Source organism: Colossoma macropomum, unplaced genomic scaffold, assembly GCF_904425465.1.
Source record: "Colossoma macropomum unplaced genomic scaffold, Colossoma_macropomum, whole genome shotgun sequence".
Taxonomy (NCBI): domain Eukaryota; kingdom Metazoa; phylum Chordata; class Actinopteri; order Characiformes; family Serrasalmidae; genus Colossoma; species Colossoma macropomum.
In genome coordinates this window covers 1-27,767 of record NW_023495902.1, presented here as the reverse complement: position 1 = coordinate 27,767, position 27,767 = coordinate 1, and the positions used below count along the sequence as shown (strand labels likewise).

Sequence of the window (27,767 nt, the reverse complement as noted above, 5' to 3'; positions counted from 1 at the left end):
TTTAGCTGATTATTGCTATATTGATGAGCTTTACCTATCTATTTTTCTGACACAGCAACATTACAAAAATGTAATGTGTAATCAGATAATGTGGAAACTCTGGGTCTGTGTGAGTCAGACAGTAATCAGATTTCTGCTCTACAACCAGCCAATAAACTCACAGAAGAAGACGCGACGTAAACATAATGTAAACATAAAAAACTCAAACTTCATGCCACAGCTTTTTTTTTTAAATGTCGTGCCACTTTACCTGAAAATATGAACAGACATCATCTAGAAGATGAAGAACATTTCAATCCTTCATTTCGTCAACCATGTAGTCGGATTCAGCATCGCTCCGAAAGTGTTTTAGCACATGCGCAGACTGAGAAATCCGAAAGAAATCAGAGTAATAGTTTACATGCACTGAGAAATCTGATTACTGAGCTGAAATCCAGCCTCTTTATCAGATTTCTTCATCGCATTTCTAGATCGGAGTATGATGTTTACATGACCATTTGAATAATCAGATAACTGCAGAAATCAGATTATGATCGGATTATTGAGTGCATGTAAACACACTTACTGACATTTAGACAGTTAGACACAATCCTAATTTATGCAATTACATATATAAACACAGAACTTACTGTAACTTAATTTAAAAGTTACAGCAAAATTAAAACTTCCATATTAGTATCAGTACATGAATTTAAAGTGCAGTGACACAGTTTTGGCATGGTGGATGGTAAAGGCACTAGTTTCAGTTCATATTCACAACTTACAGTTTAGCACACTTTAGTTCTGTTTGACCTTTTTTACCTCAGTAACGTTAGCTAATGTTAGCTTTCTGGCTAACTATCCTATTTATTTTGATTACGTTTGCATTTCAGCTGTGTGCACAAGGTTGGTTGCTAGGCAACAGACATGACAGTTGATTGTCGACTTCAATCGAGTAAGTTAAGATTTGCTAAGTAGAGATAAGATGAGATGCTGTAGGATAAAATTAAGGTCAGTTTTGCTTCTGTAATATGAATTTGTGAAAAATCCTATTAGATCTAATCCAAATTAGATAGGCACATAAAGAATACAGAAACATTAAACACTTAAAAAACTTTGAGCACTTAAAGGAGAATTCGACTGATTTTTCAAAATTCCCCATAATTTAACACCCTGCATGTATCCATGCACTATGAATGGATTAAAAATTAATTTTAGGACAAAAACCTTCTCTAAACTGCCATAAAACAGTGTCTCAGTCAACCAGCAGTGAATTCATAACCATTTACTGTAATAATGTTCTGTGAGGGAGCTTTTAGAGGTGGACGTCTGGTTCCTATCACCACCACTGTGAACAGTTCTGAGTCTGAAAGTTTCTCTAGAACAGAGCGTTTCACACCAAACCACTCTGAACCACTCTGATTACATTTTAATCCTTTAATTACACAAGAATTTTGAAAGTAAGTAGACTTCCCCTTTAAAGAGACACAATTATAAACACTGACACAGACTGTATGATTAATTCAGCTGATTTTATTTAAACAGAAAAACATACACACTGGTCCTGTAATGGACTCACATCCAGCTCACATTACCCCTTGATAACATAAGTTAGTGTGACTGAAAAGATTCCCAAAAACCTGGGCTTGTTAGTTAAAAAAGAGTGTAGATGTTGCAGATTGAACACATTAAATGCAGTAAAAATAAACATTAGCTCTTACAGCTCTGTTAGCTAGCGGTAGCTTTTCACTGGGTAGCTTGTTGTGCTTGTGTTACTGATTGCACTCCAGATGTTTGGAATTTGGGGGCGGGTTTACAGGGGGTGTGTCCTTTTAGTAGAGCATTTCAAATCTAGCGCTGAAGTTTAAGTTGCCAAACATGTATCCCCATTACACAATTACACCTGGCCCTTCAACACTGACCACATGGTATCTGTAATAAGGCACAATTAACAACATTCACTGATATTAAATCATTTCTAAAACCTATATTACATCATTTACAAGTATAAATGATTTCTGTTTAGTGAACGTCCCCCCAAAAAGAATGAAAAAACAAAAGAGAAATAATAAAAGAAAGCAAGACATTGATTAGTGATGATCTTCGTTGGTCATTACTGGATGGGGTGACAGTCTTCTTCTGGACATTAGAAATGCTCTCTTGATCCTAACATCTAATCAAAACCTAAAACTCACCCTGACCTTGATCCTAACATCTAATCAAAACCTAAAACTCACCCTGACCTTGATCTTCCAACAGGGTTGAGAATCAGCAGGTGATTTGTTATCAGTTTGAACATCTATAGATAAGCAATAGGTGGCTGCCCAAATACACACACACACACACACACACACACATCATCTAAACCGCTGATCCTTCTGGGTCGCAGTCGCAAACAAAAATGTATATACTAAAATATGAAATTATTTGAATTGAAAAGCAGGAATAGTAGCTGATGACTCAAGGCCCATGACCAGAGAAAGGCTCCTGATAATGTCCAGGTTCTGAGAGTTAAAGTGTGCACAAGCCTCAGAATGAGAGTTCTAGTGTATGTTGCTGAATTGGTGGTAATGAAAGGGGCCTTCAGACCTTTTAGACAGTAAAGTGGGTGAATAAAGAAGCCTCAGCTGAGAATGAGACAACTATAGAAGCCTCACCTGGGAATGAGACAACTATAGAAGCCTCAGCTGAGAATGAGACAACTATAGAAGCCTCAGCTGGGAATGGGACAACTATAGAAGCCTCAGCTGAGAATGAAACAACTATAGAAGCCTCAGCTGAGAATGAGACAACTATAGAAGCCTCAGCTGAGAATGAGACAACTATAGAAGCCTCAGCTGAGAATCAGACAACTATAGAAGCCTCAGCTGGGAATGAGACAACTATAGAAGCCTCAGCTGAGAATCAGACAACTATAGAAGCCTCAGCTGGGAATGAGACAACTATAGAAGCCTCAGCTGGGAATGAGACAACTATAGAAGCCTCAGCTGAGAATCAGACAACTATAGAAGCCTCAGCTGGGAATGAGACAACTATAGAAGCCTCAGCTGGGAATGAGACAACTATAGAAGCCTCAGCTGAGAATGAGACAACTATAGAAGCCTCAGCTGGGAATGAGACAACTATAGAAGCCTCAGCTGAGAATGAGACAACTATAGAAGCCTCAGCTGAGAATAAGAGAACTGTAATAAAATAAAACGTTACATTTCAACATTACAGATGAAGAGCAGATACATTTCAGTAGCCACCATCATGCATGGATATAAACACAGAGCAAGAGAAGGAAAGAATGAAAGAGAAGAAAAGATAAAGGAAGAGTTTGATCAGTTTCTTCTGGTCATTGTTGGAGAATGACAGGCTCTCCTCTTCTGGACTGTGTTTACTGAGGTCATTCATTTAAACTCTTTCCTTTTATCCTTCACGCATTCTTTGCCTGGAGCTCCCGAATTTTTCTCCTCAGCTGCACAATCTTCACCGCTAATCCCACAATCACAGCCACAAGTACAACCACCAGTACAGTCACCCAGGCTGGAACAGCAGCTCCTTTATCTGTGTCCAGATAAACCAAAAACATATTTGTAACATATTGACTTTTAACTAAAACACAATTAAGCCCAGCAGCAGATTCCTGCTCAGTGAATTCTGACTGAACTAAAGAAAGCATGCAATAACATACCCTTTAATTCACCTCCACCTGCTGACCCCACGGTCACTGTGTAGGTGTGAATGACCTCTTCATTCCTGGCGTCCATTACAGTATAAACTCCACTATCAGATGGAGTCACATTTCTCAGATGAAGAGCAGCCAAAACTCTCTGTTCATATTCAGGTTTACACTGTAGTGACCGTATTATCACTGTACACATCTGACCACTGGATGGTCTACCTGAACCTGTACTGTTATAAAGCAGTTCCACTTCTTCTGATACATCCAAGTCCAGGACCAGGTGTTCACCAGGCTTTATCTGAACTGTAGTGTTCAAGGCTGAGGAGAAGAACAAACAAGAGCTTCATTATTCACAGCCTAAGCCACTGAAGTACACACCTGATTACTGGACACTAAACTGGACACATCTATCATCATTTTGCCTGCTGTGTTGATTGTGTATCAGGTTGTATCAGTCAGATACTTCTTTGCAAGAAGTACACATTTTATAGGCACCTGTTCTGTGTGTCATAACATCAGTGAGCTCAGAGACAAATATAGATACGACTGCTAGATTGAAGACTACATCCTGAAATTTTTTCAGCTTTAAGGTGTTTAAGGATTTTAAACCTAGTAAAGTTTGTGTTTGTTAATGTTCATCACTTCGTTTCCTGCAGGTGTGTTTTTGTTGTAGCTCTTTTCTGAGAATATCCTGCACCTACACGTCTCACACACACACACACACACGTCACACACACACACACACACACACACATACATACATACATACATATATATATATATATATATATATATATATACAGGGAGATTCACTCAAAAGAGGCCCAGAATATTCTGCTGTAACTCCCGTTAGGATGAAGCAATCTGAACCAATAAAATACACTACATAGCTTCACATATGTGTAATCGATTGCATTCCATTCGATGCTGGAAGTGATGAGTGTTTTCTGCCAGACACATGAAGGGGTACTGGGATATACATCCAGAAGTAGCAAACAGAGGTTAAATGTCTCGAAAGGCTGTCTGGCGCCTACCTCATCAGTCCGACGCAGGGACGCTGTTATTACAGAATATTCGGGGCCTCTTTCGAGTGAATCTCCCTGTATGTATATATACGCAAAAGTATTGGGCCACCCCTCCTAATTATTGAGTTCAGGTGATTCAGCCACACCCATGACTAACAGGTGGATAGATAAATTAAGCACATAGTCTTGCAGTCTCCATAGACAAACACTGGCAGTAGAGGGTCGTACTGATGAGCTCAGTGACTTTAAGCATGGCTCTGTCATAGCATGCCGCCTCTATCACAAGTCAGTTTGAGAAATTTCTGTCCTACTAGATCTGCCCCAGACAACTGTAAGTGCTATTACTGTGAAATGGAAGCATCTGGGTGCTGAAGAGCACAGTGACTATCCTCTGTTCAATCACAAAAGAGTTCCAAACTGCCTCTGGAAGCAACATCACCAAAAGAACTGCATGTTGGGAGCTTCACGAAATGGGTTTCCATAGCAGCTGCACTCAAGCCTAAGATCAAAATACACAATGCCAGGCGTCGGATGTTGTGTAAAGTGCCGCCACTGGACTCTGGAGCAGTGAAACGTATTCTGTGGAGTAACTAGTCAGCTTCTCTATCTGTCAGTCTGATAGACGAGTCTGGGTTTGGCGAATGCCAGGAGAACGTTTCTTGCCTGACTGCACTGTGCCAGCTTTTCAGGGGTTAGTCTAGAACCCTTAGTTCCAGTGAAGGGAAATCTTAATGCTTCAGCACCAAGACATTTTGGACAAATGTACACTTCTAGCTTTGTGGAACAGTTTGGGGAACCTTTTCTTAAATATGTAAAGCTCTAGAGTCCTGTGTGGTCAGTGAAGGCCACAAATAACCACTTACACTCAATCTGAAGATGTACGTCACAGATGTCTTTGCCATCACAGTCACACGTGTACCTGTTTCTCTTAATAAAATCAGCGTCGGTGATGATGAGAGAGAGATCTCCCTTCAGGTACTGATCGTGGATCATCTGATATCCCTCCTTCACTGATTTGCATGAAGTCTGATCACACTCAGCCAGAACATCTCCAGGTTTACTGAACACAGTCCATCTGACCAAACCAGAGCATCTCTCAGAGCAGGACAGAGTAGCACAGTCATGAAGATTCACCTTCACTGTAGGAACAGCTGATTCAGTCACTGAAAGAGAGAAAAGGACAAATGGATCAAAAGGAATATATAATAATAACTGACCAACTTCACTATGTTTCTCTTTTTTTGAAGAGTGCGTTATTACTGTCACCAACAAGATCAAATCTTAAGATCCAACATGCCTAAAAACTTGGTCAAAAGCCAAAAAGGAATATAACGTCTTTAATAAGATGATAAAGGAGTGACAGTGCAGATCTTACCAGCAGTGAATGTAGAGATCAGTAAGATCAGGATACAGAGAGCAGAACTGCAGGACTGCATGACTGACCTACAGACACACACACACCATCAGTACTGACCAGGAGAGGAGAGAGAGAAGAGAGAAAGAGAGAACAGAACTGACCTACAGACACACACACACCATCAGTACTGACCAGGAGAGGAGAGAGAGAAGAGAGAAAGAGAGAACAGAACTGACCTACACACACCATCAGTACTGACCAGGAGAGTTACTGAAGTGGGAGCCCTTATAAATTATTGAAGCAAACACCAAGACCCAAAAACACAAGTGGTGAGAATTGCAACAAGGATTTATCTTCCATAACTATACAGTACAGCCAATATAAAGCAGTATGTCATGGAAGATACACACATTGCAGCCAAAACAAAGCAGTATGTCATGGAAGATACACACATTGCAGCTCTGTATTGGCTGCGTTGTGAGTATCTTCTGTAACATACTGCTCTGTATTAGCTGTACTAGGTGTATCTTCCATAAAGTACTCCTTTATATTGGCTATACTGTATGGTTATCGAAGATAAATCAGCAAACAGATGGGCAGATCTTTGCTAATAGGCAGTAAATGTGGCTCACCTGTTGATTCTCTCCTGTTTGGTGTGGCTCCTTTGAAAAGATCCACCGAGAATTTACTGTCCAACAGTTTTCATAGCACACCGTCTGGCACTGAAAAATGAATATAAAAGCTTTCTGACAGTGAGGTGGGGTGAGATAATAAGGTGCAGGTTGCTACATGTTGTTCTACTAGTACAGGTTTCTATTGTGGTCTCACGTCTCACTAAAGTAAGTGAGTGATCAAACATGTTTAGTTCACAGGAGGATGTTTCTACAAGTTAAAACTCATAAGTCCCATTATCTGTGTAGCAAGGTTATAAACGTAAGAGATTCCAACAATATAATGAAAGAGCCACAGAGGTAACCTGATGATTAGCAGCAGGACAGGGGATAAGGGGTGAGAGCAAACCAAGAGGATGGAGATATGTGGAAATTCTTAGGGCCCCAAGAAGGCTAGGTAAACTTGTTTCCACAGATTATTAAAGAAGACTCACATTACCCTTGGAGTTTGTTCAAAGCTACTCCAATAGCTGCATGCGCTCGAGCTAGAGAAACATTAAAAACGTATAATCAAATGAACGATGGAGCTGATGTCGGTGCGCAGAACTTACAATTTGATGCTCAGAGTGTTTTTACTATGTTGTGGATTCACAGAGGACAGAATTTCTCTTCTGTGCCACTGTGAAACTACTACATTATCATCTTACAGCTGAAGGTCAGCATAAAGTTCTGACTAGGAAACCAGACACCACCAGTACTGCTATCGTTAAACCACATTTCAGCTACTTTATCATCATCATTTCAGCTCTACTGAATCAGATCAGTGCAGTAAATGAAGAGTAAATAATAACTCACAGTGACCAAAGCTGGCAGGAAGTGAAGGTCAGTGTTCAGGTCACTCTGTCCAGATGATAAATGAGTTTCAGTGAGTTTCCTCAGTAAATGGGACTCTGTTGTTGATCACAGGTCGTAGTGCAGGTTCAGTGTCTTCTCTCAGATTTCTTTGATGGGAAACTGTCTGCTGGCTCTTAACTGCGGTTTAAAGGGTGTTTTTTTTTTCTTTCCAGTAAACAGACAGTGCAAATACGTAAGTTAGACTGATTTCACTTCCTCTAACAGACACATATACTTAATCCACAGAATTCTGTGGAGTGGCACAGTAAACAGATTTAGTAAATTATTCCTATTATTTTTACAATGAAATTACAATAAATATGATTATTTTTGAGATTATTATTAATGATATTATTGATATTATTATTAAAATTATTATAGAAATGATCATGGATATTATTATTATTAATAATATTGAGACATCTAATAGAGTGCACAGTGAGTGGTGTTTAAAAAATCCAGCAGCACTGCTGTGTCTGATCCACTCAGACCAGCGCAACACACACTAACACACCACCACCAGAGAATGACCCACCACCCAAACAATACCTGCTCTGTGGGGGGTCCTGTGAGGGTCAGAGGGGAGCAATTTGCAATTTGTCTCTTGCTTGACCATCACTTGCCTCTGCTCCAGTACCAATCTCCATCCCCCAACCGCCAACAAATGTTCATTCCTCTTTCCTAACACAATTTAAGCACTGATATATTTTCCACGACTAATGTTTTTAAATGTCTAATGTAGATACAAAACCATGGACACATGAGCAACATTGCTTCTCATTGATCTAACGTAACAAATGGCTGAAGACTTTTAATCTCCCATGTTGAAGAAAGTAGAAATGTGGAAAAAGGTATCTGCAGAAATGCTGTTTAAAGGACACAACTTTGGCCCAGAGACATGTAACAGTAAGCTCAGACTATTAAAAAGCAGGTTGGCTTTGGTGCTGACATGAGCATATTATATTATATTATATTATATTATATTATATTTTGTAAAATATAACATTAAATATAGCCTGAAGCATTATGTCTGTACGTATTACAGTAACAATGATGTTATAGCGAGTTAATATCACACAGCCACATATAATAATGAAAATGGCTAAAAATACAGCAGAAAATGGCCAAAGATTAATTCTATATGGTGTTCTGTTAACAGATTTGTGAAGAATGTAATATGAACAGTAAATTACAGCTCTCAGTAACATTATTATGTATACCAGAATGGACCTGCTGCGCCATTTAAGGTGGAACGGGAAATCTGAACAAGAAGCTGACCTCTTCTTCGTGTGATTTAGTCCATGAAAATATCCCACCTACAGTTTAATGTAGAGCTCTGCCTGTAAACTCGCGCTCAGGTCTCATCAGAACCCCTGCTGGTCTCACCCAGCTGAGTGTCGAGCTAAACTGTGTAATACCTTCCGTTACTAACGGTTATAAACACAGGAAATACAGTAAACGGTGACTTATAGTGTCGTCCGAGCGCGACAGGTGACAAAATAAAGAAATCAGTCTCATTATTACTCAGATATTATCTCATTATCAGTCCCTTTAAACGGAGAGTCAACTTTCAGTTTCGTTTCCTTTCCTGCTCGGCTGCTTTTGTCTGTTACCCAGCAACGTGTGCGCATGCGTATCAGCGATGCAGCTGAAGAGCGGCACAGAGCGCAGAGTTTAATACGCGGAGAAAACACAGTTTATTCTGTTTGTTCCAGTTTAGTGATGTTCAGTAACATCGGCTCTATTGTGTCGTCGTGTTTCATGCATCCTCTTTGTGCCCTTCTGGAGCCAAGCCAACACTGAGTACCAGCCCACTTCGAGCACTGCTTGTAGCCCACTGTCCATTTTAGAAAGCATATATGTTCACATTATAGTTGCACGCCGGGTACCTGTACTGCTGCAGCTTTGTTTACATTTCACTGTTGACTGACCGCACTTTTATCACCCCAGCAATACAGCCAGGGACCCTCATCCCGAACAGAAATATACCACTACTTCACACCCAGGAACTACACACATCAACATCTGAGACACTCATTTGCTCGGTTTTTGTTTCTTTTGTGTTGTTAAGTGTTTGAAATGTTATTATTCCAGTAGCTTGGCAGGACACACTGAATCTCACTGTACAGTGTTAAACTATTTGTATTTGTATTAAAGTGTTTATTACACAGAACACTGAAACTTCCCAGGCTACCAGAGGTGCAGTGTGAGGAGACTCTGCTGTTTCCTTTAGACGTTTTCAGCCAGTCAGCTTTTTCTATTAAAACGTTTTTTGTCATCTTACTATAATCTTAATTGTTTTGCCATATTCTGTCTCCTTTCTTTCCCTCCTGGTTATACATGCTGAGTTACTTCATGGATGTCTTGTATATCTTGTTTTGCAGCTCTACTAACTTTGTGCTGTGTCATCTTACACATATTTATCTGTGAATTCTGATGGATGTGTATTATTGCTATGGTTACAGGTTTGTGTTCTCGTATGTTATGATAGTATTAATGTATATGTCTAAATGTAAGCTATTCTAGTGTGCCTTATAACATCTGATCAGGGCACAAACAGATGCGTTAGAGTAAGAAAACATAAAAATGTAGAGTGCTGGGTCACCAGGACTGACTCTGAGACCGACTGCTGTAGATCTCAGGTGTTGGACTCCTGTCCTGATGGGACGCAGCTCAGTAGAGATTTAGTGCTTTTCCTCTTCTGACACTCTGAATTGAACTCTTAATTAAAGTCTTGCTTTCCTGTTTTTTAGTATTCTACAACAAAAAAAAAGAGAACAGAGCGTCTTCCTGATCTTTTAACCTCAAATAATCAATACAGCTAAAATGTTGCTGTCACTATGGCAACGTTTCCCTTTCTGTGTGCTGCTATCGGGTGAGTATCGCTGTAAGGTCCACATGTGAACAGTTTTAGAGTGAAATGTATGAAATAAAGACCAGCAGACTTCACATTTAAAACAGGTTCAACTGAAAGGCTTTATTTTGTACATAAATCATCACAAAAATATTGGGCCACCCCAGGGACACTTTTATCATGCGCAGTTTTTTACAGTATAAACATGGCAGAAAACTTTTCTATGTGCAAAACAGATACAGGACAGAGAGAGCGCAGCCTTGTTCTTCAATAAATCACTTTAAAAACAGCAAGATTATATATTATTACATACACTCCTGATCAAAATCTTAAGACCAGTTAAAAAATTGCAAGAATTTTCACTTTGCACTATTGGATCTTAAGAAGGTTCTAAGTAGAGCTTCACATGGTAAAAGAAGAAATAGGAGCAAGAGACAAAAGATTTCGAGCAGCCAATTTATTAAAAACAACAAGTTAACTGAAATAGGCTGTTCACCAGCTGATCAAAAGTTTAAGACCATGTCAAATTGAAATGTCAAAAAAAGGACTCAGTAGTGAGTTGGTCCAGCATTGTGGTCGATCACTTCAAACAATCGTTTAGGCATGCTTGATGCAAGTGTTTCCAGGAGGCTAGCGGGAATGTTGCTCCAGGTGTTGAAGATGGCCTCACGAAGGGCATCCACTGTCTGGAACTGATGTCCATTTTTGTAAACTTCCCTTGCCATTCATCCCCAAATGTTCTCAATTGGATTTAGATCTGGGGAACACGCAGGATGGTCCAAAAGAGTGACGTTATTCTCCTGGAAGAACTCCTTTGTCAGTCGGGCATTGTGAACTGCAGCATTGTCCCGTTGAAAAACCCAGTCATTACCACACAGACGAGGGCCGTCCGTCATCAGGGATGCCCGCTGCAACATCTCCACATAGCCAGCTGCTGTTTGACGCCCCTGTACAACTTGAAGCTCCACTGTTCCATTGAAGGAAAAAGCAACCCAAATCATGATGGTGCCCCCCCACTGTGCCGTGTAGGAAACATCTCAGGTGGGATTTCCTTGTCATGCCAATAACGTTGGAAGCCATCAGGACCATTAAGGTAAATTTTTTTCTCATCAGAGAATAAAACTTTCTTCCACCTTTCAGTGTCCCATGTTTGGTGCTCCCTTGCAAAGTCCAAACGGGCAATTTTGTGGCGTTGAAGGAGACGTGGCCTTTGAAGACGTTTTTTGTTTCTGAAGCCCTTCCCTCGCAGATGCCGTCTGATGGTTACTGAGCTGCAGTTAGCACCAGTAATGGCCTTAATTTGGGTCGAGGATCGGCCCGTGTCTTGACGAACAGCCAATCGGATCCTCAGTGCCGGTGAAATTTTTTTGGGTCTGCCACTTGACTTTTTTGTTCCATAAGCCTCAGGATCTTTTAAAAAATGCAAAATGACTGTCGTAACTACGTCCAACCTCAGCAGCGATGGCACGTTGTGAGAGGCCTTGCTTATGCAGCTCAGCAATCCTACCACGTTCAAAGTCAGTGAGCTTTTTTGCTTCTGCCATTAGGAAGTCTTGCCAGTATGAATTCTTGACAAAAAATGAATTGGAATCCAAATTTCGCGCAGATTTTGGCTTTTAAAGGCCGTGGTCTTAAACTTTTGATCAGCTGGTGAACAGCCTATTTCAGTTAACTTGTTGTTTTTAATAAATTGGCTGCTCGAAATCTTTTGTCTCTTGCTCCTATTTCTTCTTTTACCATTGTGAAGCTCTACTTAGAACCTTCTTAAGATCCAATAGTGCAAAGTGAAAATTCTTGCAATTTTTTAACTGGTCTTAAGATTTTGATCAGGAGTGTATTGTTTAACAAAATTCATATTATTTTTGTAATGAACATCGTTTATAATGCAGTGTTATAAGCAGTCAGTGTACACATCACTGCTACAAATAAAGACAGCTTTGTTTTCAGTTCAATTCAGTTGAAAGCAGACAGCTGTGTCAGTGTTAGTACGTCCATTGTAATCAGGGTTACCCGTAACAGACTGGGGGCCGAGTTGTAACAGTCACTAAAATGTCTGCTAAATCAGTGGAAACACAATTCAGCACAATTCTGTTCAACTCAAACAACTCAGTTCTTTAAACCAGACGAGCGCTGCTTTCTAAATATGTACAGATACGCATTAGACTGGGCTGCGCTTTCCCTTATATGACTGATTTGCATAGAAAAATGCGTAAATATGCTCACTAATAATCCACTTGAGGGTCAGCATTTCTGAGACCAACACGTCTTTCCAGATTCACAGTATAAACAGTATAAACACTCTGAATGATCCTGAGCAGACTGTAAAAATGAAAACGTCCACATTCCTGAGCAGCACTGAGTTAGACTACTGAAGAAACCCAAACCCAGGAATATGATTATATTTATTATTTTATTTAAATAATTATATTAAAATGAAACGTTATAAGCTTTGAAACTGTACAGTTATTTCAGTGTGTTTGATTCTCTGCTGCCTTCCGCCCAATGACAGCTGGGATAGGCTCCACCACCCCACCGCGACCCAGAAGGATAAGCGGTTTAGATGATGGATGGATGGATGGATGATTCTCTGTTGTCCTCTACTGGACAGTTCCTGAAGGACCACTGTCAGCTGGTTGTTTTGAATGTACACAATGTACATATTAGGGATGTGTCAGTTTTTTCCCCTGATTTGATGTCATTTGAAACTACAGTACAGTCACTTAAATATTTATATAATTATGCTGATTTTTCTAAATGGCCAGTTTTAACTAAAGATTTATGATCCACTCTGAACTCCTTCATAATTTGGCTGAATTTAACATTCTGCAGTGAAATCCCTTCATTCTGGATATGTGCACATCGGCGTCCACTCTGAACTGAGTGTTTCACAATATTTGTGCTATAAATATACTGTATACTGTGTCTTCAGGAAGCCTGTGTGAACTACAGCTGCTTTTTCTAGTTTTGTTTACAGTTTAGTTTTGATTAAACTGATCTCTCTCATATGTTAAAAAGCAGGAAATACACTCAATGTAATACTGTGAATATATGAAATTTTCATTTTCCACTGTAAACAAGCTTCACACACCTTTTTTACAGCAAGACTTGCTTCTGCTGTGATGCTGATACAATGGCAGAGTGCAAAAAAAAAAATAAAAAAGAAAGAAAGAAAGTGATAAACTGAAATACGCCTGTGCAGCATTATGCTGAATTCCTCTCCATAAGAGCTTTACATATATGACCTTCATGACTCTAAATTCACACACACACACACACACACACACACACACACACACACCTTCTAAGCCGCTTCTCGTTCCAGTTTAAATTTACATATGTACAATAATATACAAGGGCCCAGTCCCATTTCACCCCTCACCCCTACCACTCAGCCCTTAGCCCTCTGTTTTGCGTGTTCTCGTCTAGGTGTGGGGTGAAGTGTTGGGGCTACATGACTTTCCAAACGGAGGTTTTTCAGAGACTCCAAACAGAGAGTTATGAGAAAAAAAGAAAAACCCGTAAGATGGAGAACAAGAGACCAAAGAAACCCACAAATGTGAGAATTTTCCCTCTTAAAAAATTACGATAACCATCTTATTATCTTAGTTTAATGTCGTTTGTGTATTATGGTCGTTTTTTTCATATCAAGCATTAGAAAAAAATAATGTCTCGGTAGCTAGCTAACTTTCCCGTCCCACCTTAAATAGTCCAGCAGTTCTGATACCTGAAGCACCAGAATGTAAGTGCTGCACCATTTAAGGTGGAATGGAAAAAAGAATCTGGTGAATATCTGACTTCAGCTTCATATCACTGAAGAATTAGGGGTGGGTGATAATAAATAATTGCCCCCCTCTTTGAAGGCATATGGTGTCCTAAACGTAACTAAAGCCCAGCAGTGAGGAGCTGAACTTTACCCTCCTCTGCTGTCACTGCAGATGGCAGGGTCGCCTACAGAGCAGCGCTGGTAATGAATAATAAAGCTTTTCTCTTTTCGTTGGGTAAGATTTCAACCACTACCCCTTGTAACTCAGTTCCAAGGGGTTAGGGTGACACTCAAAAACAAGGGGTAGGGGTAAAAAGAAGAAATGGGACTGGGCCAAGAAGCAACCAGATTAAGAGGGACTGGGCTAAATCTCAGGGTCATAACACAGAGCGATGTTCTCAATAAGCCAGTAAGTCAGTCAGAATATGAATAAGAATAATAGAGCAAACAAACACAGAACACAGCAAAGCAAGGTGAGCTGAAGTGGTTAGTCGTGTCGGGAGGCTGTTTAGGATCCCCTCCACTACAAAAAGGAGACATTAGAAGACCTGGACTGGATTGTGGAGCTCAGTGACTGGAAGGGCAGAAAACTGTAACTGATTAATGGAACAAACTGATCAGAAATGGGCCAGAAATCATCCGTTCTACATAAATAAATACGGTAAAGATTGGCGCTGAACTGCAGACGACCTATAAATCTAAACTATTCATGTGAAAGGTGAATTTCACCGGGAGGTGGTGAGTTTATATATGTAGCTTAAGACATTTCAGTAGGTGGAATTGAGAGGATTTATCAATCTGACTGTCCTTCAGAATCATCACCTGATAGAAACACCACAACTGTATCACAGTGTCAGATAATTTAGCAGTTCAGTCGATTAATCATCCTCTGGACAGTTCAGTTCAGTCAGCATTACAAAGTAATAACATACAACATCTCAACTTTCACCAGTCATGAACTAATAAATAAGGAGATTAATAATGTAATGGAGATTAATAATCTGATAGAGATTAATAATCTAACAGAGATCAATAATCTAACAGAGATTAATAATCTGATGGAGATTAATAATAGTTTTTGTAATAAGGTCATGGGATGCAGAATTCGCCCCCACTTCCTTCGATTTCAGCTTCGCGAGTTGTTCGCCCTTTGAGGGGTGTGTTTGTCTACAACACCGAATGCAAATGAACCCGTCAACAGGGATGGGGGAGGAGCTAAGTATTGCGCTACTTTTTATAAGGAACTACACATTTTTGTACCTAATAGCTGTAGTAGTTAATTTAGTTATTTAGTCTAAATTGTGTTGGAGATCACCTTTGGTTGTGTAAGTTTAACTGTTGGTTACACTTAAACTCACTTTTTAGTGATTTTTTTTGTATATTTACAGCTTTTCAGTTGTATGTTTCTTTCTGGAACACTACTTTTCAAAAAGTAGCTAAAAAGTAGCCACTACTTTTTCTGGAAAAGTAGCTAAATTGAAGCAGCTACAAATCTTGTGAAAGTAGCTAACTACTCATTTTTCAGTAACTACCCCAACCCTGCCCGTCAATCAGTTGTGGATTTCAAATAAAATTTAAATAAATCCTCATCTTAAGTAGACTCGATTAAACTGATCTGAACTGAAACTGAACTAACTCATCTTTTTCTGTTGGTTGATCGTTTATGTAGCCAGCCAACACGTATCAGCCTGATATGCATCATCCTGCTGTAACTGCGATTCTGTTCTGTCTTTTAACTGAACAGGAGCAACAACAGCGTCAGAGACTTTATACCAGGCGTTCAGTTTTGGATTGAACAGAAAGGGGAGGCCAAACAGAGCTGCTACTACCCTGCCTTTCACATCGTTCAGACAGAACTGGCTATGTAGCCATAGATGCTTAAAAAACTAAAAAAAAGAAACAAAACAAAGAAGAAAAAGGGAGCGAGCAAAAGAGAGACAGAGACTGGGGCTCACAGGCTCATCATCTGTTTTGCTGGAGATGCTGAATTTTTCTCCACATCCACACAATCACCAACAATAATACCCCACACACAGTGAGGGAGAGGACAGACAGCCACACTGGCACAGCGGCTCTCTGGTCTCTGCAGGGCTGGTCATCTACAAAACAAAAACACAGAACATGTCAGATCACTTTATACACACTGTCAGATTCCTGATACAAACACAGTTCACAGTCTGTAATAATCCAGCTCTACTGCAGCTCATTCTGAGTCCCAGTGTAATCAGTACAGGAGGATCTCTATAGGCTGAAGTGTAAAGCGTACCAGATACAGCACTGAGGCGGAATCGTCCTCTGGATAGATTAGCATCTCCTCTATGAAGCAATAATGAACAACATTGTGAATTATGCCCATTTTGAAACACTAATAATAATGATGGGGAGAGTATTATTGAAGTTATATTTCACTAAATGAAACTGAGTCCTGCACTGTGATGTCATTGTAATGACTGATATGCTTTAAATGGTTTAATGAATATGAAGCACTGGAGAGGCTGAGCTACATAGAGAATCTAACATACTACAAGATCTGGTCAAACTCACAAGCCATCCAGCTTGGATGATGAACAGACATGAGGTATATATACAGACATTATGTTATTCTCTCATTTCTGTTGAGGAAAAAGTTCTCAGTCAATTTTCAAATGTAACTGCACCAAATTCAGATCCAATCACTGCTATAAGATCAGTGTGTGATACAGTGAGGATGATACCAGAGAAGTAGCATTCGGCTCTAGTCCTCTATCGTCTAGTCACAGTCGGCTTTAATCACAGGATTTATTTATCCCTAAACAAAAACTACTGATATCCAACTGTATATTCATCATTTTCTTTCACTCAATTTTCTACAAGATTTTCTAATCCATCCTGCAGTTTTGAGAATGACTGGTCTGATGGGGAATGATGTGCTTTTTGATCAAACAGTTTTCATTCATTTATTGTTGATTTATTAATTTTTCCCATCTGAATGAATTGATGAACAATGTGAAAAAAGTTTGTGCACTCCTCTTATGTCACTATGATACAAGTACACTAGCAACATCCTAGCATCCATGTGAGTTACCATAACAACTGTTTAGTAACATCCTCGAAACCACCTGAGACATCATAGCAACCACCTAAGATATCATAGCAACCACTTAGCAACACCATAGCAAACACTTGGCACACCACAGCAACCACCTAGCAACACGTGGCCATCAGTTACCAGAGCAACCAGTTAGATATACCCTAGCAACCATCTGGGATACCACTGCAACCACCTAGCAACACCCTGGAACACCATAGCAACCACCTGACAACACCCTAGCAACCGCCTGGGTACCACAGCAACAACTGGGTACAGCATAGCAACCACCTGGCATACTGTAGCAACCACCCAGCAACATCCGAGAAAAACCCTAGCAACCACGACAGATGTTACCATAGAAACCACCTAACAATTTCCAGTTGAAATATGATGTTGCACCCCTGAACAGACGATAATCAAAGATCAGAAACTCAGTCGCAGTGTTTCATGTTACTGTTTGATCAACTGTTAACACCATCAAGAGCTCCCCCTTCTGGATTCTTGCAGACATAACAAACAGCTTCCTAAAGCAATCTCCAAGCCCTACTAATCAAGAGCAGATCTATCTGGGCTTTCTGATAGACTTAACCATCCAAACAGTGTTTAGTGCTCGTTTAAAGAACGATTAACACTAATTTTATACATCTATAGAAACACATGTGAACTGTTCTTAGGCCCAGTATGAGCTGTAAAGCACATGCATTTCACTGACAGCTTCAAAGGTTCAACCACCCAGCCTGAACAAACTGTAGAGGAAACACTGACCAGCGTTTTCCTGAACAGTGATTTCTGATTGGAAATGTAAATTACTGACAAAAACAAACATTACTTTCCTAAATTTAGTTCCACCTAACTAATAACTACTGCTGCCTCTCTTATACCAGCACCAGCAGAACCCTCTCAGTAAAACAGTGGCCAAGCTGTAAAAATCACACTAAATCATACCTTCGATTATCACTGTGTAGATATGAATGACCTCTTTATTCTTCTTGTCCATTACAGTATAAACTCCACTCTCAGATGGAGTCACTGCTCTCAGCTCAAGTCCAGCTGTGAGTGATGCTCTCTGTGTGTATTCAGGTCTACACTGTAGTGAAGGTCCATCCACTGTACAGATCTGACCACTGGATGGTCCAGCTGCTCCTGTGCTGTTATAAATCACCTCCACTGGATCTGATATGTCCAACTTCAGCACCAGAGAGTCACCAGGTTTTATCTGAACTGTACTGTTCAAGGCTGAGGAGAAAAACAATCAGGAACTTTATCAAATGCAAATCAGATATAAAACACAGAACCTGAACTACTGGAGTTTCTATCAGTAACAATCAGTGAAGAAAACAGATGGACACTTACGCTGAATCTGAAGATTCACATCACAGATGTCTTTACCATCACAGTCACATGTGTACCAGCCTCTCTTACTGAAATCAGCTTCAGTGATGATGAGGGAAAAATCTCCCTTCAGGTACTGATCATGGATCATCTGATATCCCTCCTTTGATCTACATGAAGTCTGATCACACTCAGCCAGAACCTCAGTGGGTTTATGGAACACAGTCCATCTGACCAAACCAGAACATCTCTCAGAGCAGGACAGAGTAGCAGAGTCATGAAGATTCACCTTCACTGTATCACCTGATTCATTTACTGCAAGAGAAATTACCAAACTGATAAATGTGTTCAGGGACATTAAAATCCCTCCTGAAGGTCCAGTACCAGTGGCGGCTGCACCAGCTGTGCGTAAGTTCAAACGTAGGCTAGTTGTAATGTGTTTAGTAAGTTCAGGTTTGTGCTTTACTAAATAAAAACGAGCTGCACCACAAACTAGTTTAACGCTGAGCTCAGTAGCTACTGAACATTTACACCCCCTCAGCAGGTGTAAGTGTTGGGGAAACCATCAGAAACCAGAAACCCAAAACAGGACTTTTTTGGCTAACTAAGCTAAAAGCTGTAAACACTATACACTGATCTTCCTCTCAGCTCTAATCATCAGCCTGGTTTAAACTCATGAAGCTGAACACCCACAGCTCCAGCTCAGTGAGACTCAGCAGCCCAAACGGCTAAACTGATCTGCTGCTGGGTCGGTTATCCAGAAACCGGCGTTTAAAAAGCTGCATATTGGTTTATCAGTGAAATATTAAAGAATAATCAGACAGCAGCTGTAGATCATCAGCTTTATTCAGTTTAACTCGTACACATCGTTCTCTTCTACACTGGATATTTTTACCACTGAAAAAGTCAGAGCAGCGGCTGCTGTGTTTCCATGGCAGCAGGTTGACTGATAGGTTCTGATCATGTTATTGTCATGTTAAGACACGACTTATTGATCTGTGGCGCAACCAGATTTAGTAAAAGGACAGTTTGAAACTAATTAGTTTAACTGAGGACTCAGTAAAGACTTTACACACGAACTTAAGTATAAATTCACACAGACCCAGTGCAGCCCAGTCCAGTTTACCCAGAAAATCTAGTTACAAAACAAAGATTAAAGTCAAATCTTTAATAAGATGATAAAGGAGTGTCAGTGCAGTTCTTACCAGTAGTGAATTTAGAGATCAGTAAGATCAGGATACAGAGAGCAGAACTGCAGGACTGCATGACTGATCTACAGACACGATACACAATGTGTCACCATGTTTATTTTTTTCTGATATCTGATAAGTCAGCACAGATAAAGCAGCACCACAATTAAAAAATTCTACTGAAACTATGAATATAACTTCTCTAATTCAGCATTTTAAACACTGCCATACTGAGTGTTTTTAAAGGGACCCTGACTGTTCAGACATACAGGCCTCAATATGGTGCACATGTACAAAACCATACAAATATATTGTATAAACCAAACAAAACACGCTGGCATTTTCCGTAGGACTGACTCCACTGCAACCACATGACATTATAGTGCGACAACGGTGGCCTAATCATAGAGGAATTCTGCATATTTGTCACGTTTTATAATAAACAAAACATTCCTGTTTGGTTTATGTTTCTTGTTTTGATAGTTTTGGACACTATTTTAAGGCATACGAGTCTTAACAGTCAGAGCCCCTTAATGTACTGACAGTGTCTGTGTTTACATGCAAAGATTCGCCAATCTCACTGAATTCGTTCCAGACTGAGGTGTTTATTCTCAGTCTATTCAAGCTGATGAAAATCTCTGTTTACATGCTCACTACAAGTAATTCGATCGGAGATTATGTGCATGCGTAGAGAACCACTTAGTGTAGACGTTACCATGACAACCAGCATCACGTGAGTCCAGTCAGAGTGAGATGAGCAGCAGTGAGCAGTGCTTGTGTTTTTAACTGCTTTAAAATGATGTCAGACTCAGGAAAACGTCCTTCACATGTCCTTATTAAAGAAGGCCGAGAGGAAGACGTCGTGTTCTGAGACACATAAACTGGACGTCCGTCCCACCGCCGTCTTTTAAAGATCAGAGCATAAACTTCGTCTCCTCTGCAGACCAGTTTCTGCTCCGCCATGTTGAACAGTATAAACTCTCACTATGACACGACGAACATGATCAGAACGGACTTAAATTTTCTGATAGGGAATGTAATCAGATACAGGCGTTTACACGGATATTATTCTTCTATTTAACGGATTATTTACAGGATTACCCACCTCGATCAATAGGATAGAAACTGTTTTCCGAATGGCCTCAATCAGACTAGACTATTCAGATTGAGGTGTTTACATGGACGTGTTATATTCTGATTGAGCTATTACTCGGATTATTAACAGATTATTAGGCTGCATGTTCACAGATATGCTCAGAAGCAGGCTTGAGTGACAGGGCAATGTAACTGAATATCATCTGCGTCATTTTAAATTACTCATAATTTCTTGTATTACAGTTAAGCTTCATCACTGTCTGTAAATTGTTATTTTTATTCTTATTATTAATAGTAGTTTGGAAAAGGTATGGGTCTTATAGAGAGACTGGCCAGCAAATGTTCTTTGGCCTGTAAGATCCCATTTCTTATTTTCACCCCTTGTCTTCGAGTGTTGCCCCTTGGAACTGAGTTACAGGGTAGTGAAATCTTCCCTCTGAAATGGGACCCTCAAATAAAAAGAGCATCACTTCATTAACAGCTACTAGCACTGCTCTGTAGGTGACCCTGCCAGCCTGCAGTGACAGCAGAGGAGGGTAAAGTTCAGCCCCTTTAATTATTTATTATCACCCACCCCTGATTCTTCAGTGATGTGAAGCTGAAGTCAGATATTCACCAACTTCTTGTTTGAATTTTCCTGTTCCACCTTAAATGGTGCAGCAGTTCCGACTCCTGAGGCACCATAATGTAACTGTTGGAATGGCAAAGTTAGCTTAGCTAGCTACTGAGATGTTAGCGTACTATTAGCTTGTTATATAGAAAAGGACCATAATACACTGAAACGACATTAAACTAAGAAAATACAGTGGTTTTCATAATTTTAACAGAGAAAATTCTTTACTGATTGAGGAGAAAAAAACATGCTAAAGTCTGCAAGTCACTCTGTAAAGCTAGTCATTTAGAAGTTAGAGGCAGTGGGTCAGATTACGCGGGAGGCTGTCAGACCACGTTATACGTCTTTACGTATTAGTACAGCATTTCCTGTTAGCATGACTAACTAGTAACTTTAATTGCTTTAATTTATTGTCAGCCATGTTAGACTTGTTTGGCCATGCAGTCCCATTTAGACTCACTCAGACTCTACTTAAGTTTCCAAGCACTTTGTATGCACTGGTGGTCTGTGCAGGTAGGCAGTCACCTAGGACCCCCATGAGCCAAAATCCCCATGAAGATATACATTAGATATGCTTGGTGTGTTGATGTTAAATAACCTGTTCTGAAATATGTATTAATTCTCAATGTTATTCATTCCAATGCACCCCCCCTTCCCCCCCAGTAATAGCTGTAATGGACTATTCCATGCTGTCATGTGACGACACAAATACATAAAGGCAGACTACTATGAAAATCTACATTATGGAGAAAAGGTTCTTCAATGTGATTTTCTGGGTGTCAAGATGGAAAATAAGAAAAATCATCCAAGTGCAGCAGAGAAACGCAAAAATATGAGGAAAAGAAAAGTCTTTGCACTCCCAAAGCTAACTTTGTTTCAGACAGAACACAGAGCTGCACAGCATGGCTGTAACTATCGCTGCCTATAAGGACAAAAAAAGTGTCCTCATCTCCAGTCATGAGATTTAACGTGGAAGCAGCGCTGTTCTGATAGTGGTGTAGCAGCTAGCTTAGCACACTCAGAGGCTCAGACGCAGTATCACAGGCCTACCTAGTTAAAGGGGGAGAGAAGATTATTATGTTTACATCTGATGAGCTGTGACTCTTTGACTTTGGCCTTTTGAGATGTTCAGGTATGCAGCACACATAACAACAACACTAGAATAAAAATGTGAGAGTTTATGAGAGTAATTAACAGATTATGCTTGTAAATGCAAACTCCATATTTTGTTTTCTGTTATTTGGGCCACTCATAACATTGCTAGGTGCTTCAGTTCCAGTAGCTGCTCAGTTTAGGCTACAGGCTCTGTGTTTAGTTGGCTATATTAGCGATTAGATGAACTTAAGTTGTGTTGTTATCTACGCATAACATCCTACATCCAGCATGAGAGTTCACTGTAAACTAGCATTTTGATGGTGAAGTATCATTTAACATGATTCAAAATCAGCAGGTACATTGGGCTGTAGTTCGTCTTTCTAATTGTATGAGTGCCCTGTGCTTCATGTAGGCCGGGTTTGGTAGAGACGGACTTTTATAACGTATGTTTAATGTGTGCTTTTTCAGCAATCAGTGAGAAACGAGGAGCAAGAGAGAGACAGAAAAGCAGAGAGAGGGAGATGAATGGTAGAATGAACTAAAGTCGTTTTGAAACTGTCACCTGATTTAGTGATGTCAGCATGTATTTAAAGCTGAAAATAAAGATGTAAATAAATAGTTAAATGATTAATTAAATAAACATAAACAGGGTAACTGGAGGGTAAATTAGTATAGTATTAGTGCGTAACAATTATGGATGGGTAAACAAGGAGCAATGATTTAATTTAAAAAATCCCTAAAACTGAATATGACAGTAGGTGTAGTTGGTGTTATTCACTGTATGATGGTTACTTTTCAGCAAAACAGGCCTCATTAAATCTTTTATCCTAGTTATGGCCCTGCAGCACAGGCTGAGCAGGCTGTACATAATGCTGGCGTTCATTTTAGTATAGCTGCAGTGTTGGGGTCATTACTAAACAAGGAATTCATTATTCAAGTTACCAGTTACTTTTCTCAAATTGCAGTGGGATTATTTTACTTACTACTTTACTTCTGCATTACTCTGCACTAAATTGTCACTATAGTAACAGACCATCTTGATTATTTCCAGCATTATTTCTTAGAATGAACAAAATTTCTTCCAATACAAAGTAAGAATTCCCTTAATAAAAACTTAGCAAAATGCTTACAAATATGTTAAATAATTTTATAATATTCTTACAACAATCTAAAAAGGTGAGCAGGGAGCCGTATTTATGAGAGAGAAAGCAGAAAGAGGGCAAGACTAAAGCAAATTCTCAGTGGAAACAGATCTGGGGCTCTTTTGTGTGCCATACTAAGTTCAATCTTACTGTATATCGCCAGCATATCACTAACTGCAGAGACAAAAAGGAAGATACAGGTGGAAAGTAGAAGATGAAGATGAAGATTTTGACAGATGTAGTCATCACTTTTTTTCCAGAAGTCATGTATTCAGGAGAGAATAATGCTGAGATCAGACGACACAATGTCTTTCACGATGGTCACTGTGTCAGATTAGGCAAACATAGTGTTATAAATTTGTGCCGTGTCTTGGTCAGGAAACTGGCAACACTACAAGTTTGACACAAACCAGTCATCGTTCACGTTCTTGCGCCAGTCAATAGGTCGTTGGGGAGGCGGGTCAAGGAGCTGTCCGTCAGATGCGCTGTGTGTGATGCTGCCGAGTTTGTGTCTAACATTTATCTTTTTGGACTCGTGAACTTCTTTACTACTCGTTGTAGCGCCCCCTGGAGGAAACTTCAGAAGGGCAGAAGGCACAGCTGAACGAATGTTTCCTCTGTTTCGTTGTTCTGCCTGATAACTGCAACAGCAGCTCCCATCTTTCTCTTCGCGGTGTTTTCATCTGCGCGCCAGACAGCACTCTGACCTCCTATTGGTTAATGTGAAGGAATGTGTTGTAGGTGATGTCAAATTAAGCAGAAAAATACAAACATTTTCGACATGCTGGACTTTTCATCGGGGTGTTGTGGGGAGTCCCAGACGCCACATGGCTCTTTGATTATGTCACACTTTAAGTGTCGGATATGATGACAAGTTACGTTCATCATATCTGACGCTCATATTCGGCCCGTTGCTGCAAATTTGTCAACTGCAACAAAATCATGTCATATTGAGCTGAACTCCTGTAGTCTGATCCCAGCATAAGGTAATCTGTCTGAACTGGTCTTCAATAACACAGAGCACATTCTGAATATGAAGCCCATACAAAGCCTGCAGACACTCCTTAATTCAGTCATTTTGTGTGCGTTGCGCTATTGGCAAGCAGAGCAGCTGTGCACCAAGTGCTGTGTTGTCTGATGCTGGGGCTGCACACACGACACACATCACTGAACCCTGTAAGTGATTAAAACTCAACTCTGCTGTTTGCTGAAAACATTTGTTTCTTGATAATTTTAGGTTACTTGATGAATTATAGTGCTATTCAAAATATATGTTTTTAGTTTATCTACTGTTATTTATTAAAAGTTTTAATTATTCATTTACATTTTATTTTATTAATTTATTCTTCTAAATAATAATGAAAATAATAACAATAATTTGTTCTTCATAATTATTATAGATGTAAATATGTTTAATGTAAGTAATGGGTAATTCAAGCCTTTAAATAATAGACTCTGCAGTTTTTATATTAAAATAAAAAATTTGTTCTGCAGAAAAGCAGTGATCTTACCCTGTTAGGAAAATATTACAGTGCTGCTGTCAGTGCTCTTACATCTCTTAAAGGGAAGGAGAGGAGGTGATCTGATTGATCCTCCTGATAAGGATAAGGTAAGTAGGTCTCCCTGCTGTCCCCCTTTTGCTATTTCCCCTTTCGCAGGCAGACACAGGTAAGTACTTTCATACACACACATGTATTTTATAATCCACGGTATGGTGCTCATTGGTGATGGGGAAGGCCTCGCCTTACCACATCACAAGGATTTTTTTGCCATATGATCATGAACTTCTGCAAGCTGTTTCATTATATTAGCAGTGTGTAGCATATAAACTTTGTTGGTCAGCTTCTTGGACAAGGATTATGCATAACACAGGGTTTTAAATGGAGATTGTACATTAAAAGGAAAGAACGGTCCATGACTAGGCTTAATCCCTGTCCAGGAAACCAGCCTTACATGTAGGCTTTGTTTAACTGATTATCGCTACAATAAAGCTCATTTCCACTTGCATCTCTATGGGATTGTTACAGAGTGTATACAGTAATGGTGTACATAAGTGTATTCACTTTCACATACAGAGTTTGATACTACTTGGGACAGCTGTAGTTGATAAACTGACATTTAAAGCGTGTAAGATATGCATGTGATATACATTTTTTATATTTTGCAGTTTTTCAGTGAATCCTGTGGTATTTAAACTTAAAGGCTGTCTCGTAATATTATTGTAGAAACCTGTTAGTCTGGGAAACTGGTTGTTAAACAGAGTAGTGCTTTTATGCAGTGTATTAAAGGAGAATTCCACTGGTGGTTATGGTGTAAACAGAGTCATTCAGAGTGGTTTGGTGTGAAACACTCTGTTCTGGAGAAACTTACCGAGTCAGAATTGCACACAGTGGTGGTGATAGGAACCAGACGTCCACCTCTAAAAGCTCCCTCACAGAAAGTTCCTACATGAAATGGTTATGAATTCACTGCCTGATGTCTGAGGAATTATATATGATAGTTTTGAGAAGCTTTTGGTCTAAAACATGTTTTTAATGGTGGCGGGGTGCTGTGAGGCAGAATAATCCGCAAAGAAAACCTTTTTTTTCCAGATTTCTTTTATTTTACCATCAACATTCCATATAAAACTCAGAAGAAATGTAGGTTCACTGGTGGTTTTGGGTAATAAATAAAATGACCATATTTGTGTTGTTGTCATGTTAATACCTTGTTCCTATAAACACCACTGTAAAGAACATCTGGGTCTCTACAATCAACCATTTCACACCAAACCACTCTGAGTGACTTTCTTTACAGCTCAACAAATTATGCAAAAAATATGTTAAAATATGTTAAAATGACTAACGTGAGTTTAGATATCATTATGTTCAAATATATGTTTGAGGTGTTGTTCCTATTAATAAATATGCAGTATTGCTGGTGTATTAAAATAGTGCAGTATACAGTATTAATGCTGCTATAATAGTGCAGTTTCAGTACAAACGCAGTAAAACGGACATGGTACAACTACAGCACTGTAGTTTGTAAAGCTGCAGGTCAGATGCAGTAAATGGAGGCAGGATAGCATCACTACAGTTTTAAAACCTTTTAGTACTTCAGTTGTCCTGCTTCTATATTCACATGATCATTTTATGGTGAGAAATTAGTTGTTTTGAAATTTATCCGTGGCACTAGTTTTTATTTATTTATTTTAGACTGTGTTTATGTATAAGTCGCCCTTTTAACTAACCTTTTTCCATTCTATGGTTTTTCTATTGTGTAGAATCGTACAGAATGTCTGTCTACGACCACAGTGTGCTTTAAAAACAAATTCTGCACCAATTCACAGTGGTTAATACTGATCACTGAACACATAAACACACATCTGTCTCCCATTATTTGTTTACTATTAGAATAACTGTTGTGAACAATATAAAACCAGTGTTAAAATTCTGTAGGTGTTTGTCTTTTTGAACATTGGCCCAAAGTTGGGCCAGCATGTTCCGCTTTGTTATTGTTCCTTCTTGGTGATTTTGCTTTGGCCATACTTTTACCGGATATGATCTCAGTAACACAGCTTACCAAATTAAACTGAGAGAGAGAGAGAGAGAGAGAGAGAGAGAGAGAGAGAGAGAGAGAGAGAGAGAGAGAGAGAGAGAGGACAGAAGAGGGTAAATATGGTGCGTATTTTCATATTAAAGGTTTTAATTTAAATTTAAGTCTTGTTCACTTAACGGGAGTGGATTCCCAGCCTTTACCTGCTTCCGGCTTCTCTGCCTCACAGTGCGCACAAACACAGCGGAAACACAGCAGAAACACAGTGAAATAAATGTCCTGAGGAGCTACAGAGTTTAAAGTTCTGTTTCAGTCAGAATAATTGATCAGTACAGTCTGTATCAATCACACTCACCAATAGAGGAGACTGTTTCTAAACTCTAGACTCTGAACTCCGCTCCGCTCCTCCGCCCTGCTGTAGCCAGAATGGCGGTGTGTGACGAGGAGGAGGTGCCGCCTCTTGTGTGTCCTCCACGTCATTCCGGCTACAGATATATATATATATATATACATATATATATATATATATATATGTGTGTGTTTATG

The 27,767-nt window shown here is 39.6% G+C and overlaps 1 protein-coding gene across 1 annotated transcript; it reads right to left on the bottom strand.

Moving 5' to 3' along the window:
• Window positions 1-1,515: 1,515 nt before the first annotated feature.
• Window positions 1,516-27,667, bottom strand: LOC118803460. Its single transcript, XM_036563947.1, has 5 exons — window positions 27,577-27,667; window positions 6,047-6,114; window positions 5,535-5,834; window positions 3,656-3,964; window positions 1,516-3,528 (listed from the first exon to the last, which is right to left on the bottom strand). Exons 2-5 carry the CDS (start codon window positions 6,105-6,107, stop codon window positions 3,398-3,400), a joined length of 801 nt encoding a protein of 266 aa, XP_036419840.1. The 5' UTR covers window positions 6,108-6,114; window positions 27,577-27,667; the 3' UTR covers window positions 1,516-3,397.
• Window positions 27,668-27,767: the final 100 nt, after the last annotated feature.

Excerpts from the sequence above, each read along its gene's own strand:
- LOC118803460 (XM_036563947.1), bottom strand. The coding sequence starts at position 6,107 with ATGCAGTCCTGCAGTTCTGCTCTCTGTATCCTGATCTTACTGATCTCT. Across the intron at positions 5,835-6,046 it reads GATCTCTACATTCACTGCTG|TGACTGAATCAGCTGTTCCT; the intron begins GTAAGATCTGCA and ends TCTCTCTTTCAG. Across the intron at positions 3,529-3,655 it reads AGGTGGAGGTGAATTAAAGG|ATAAAGGAGCTGCTGTTCCA; the intron begins GTATGTTATTGC and ends ATCTGGACACAG.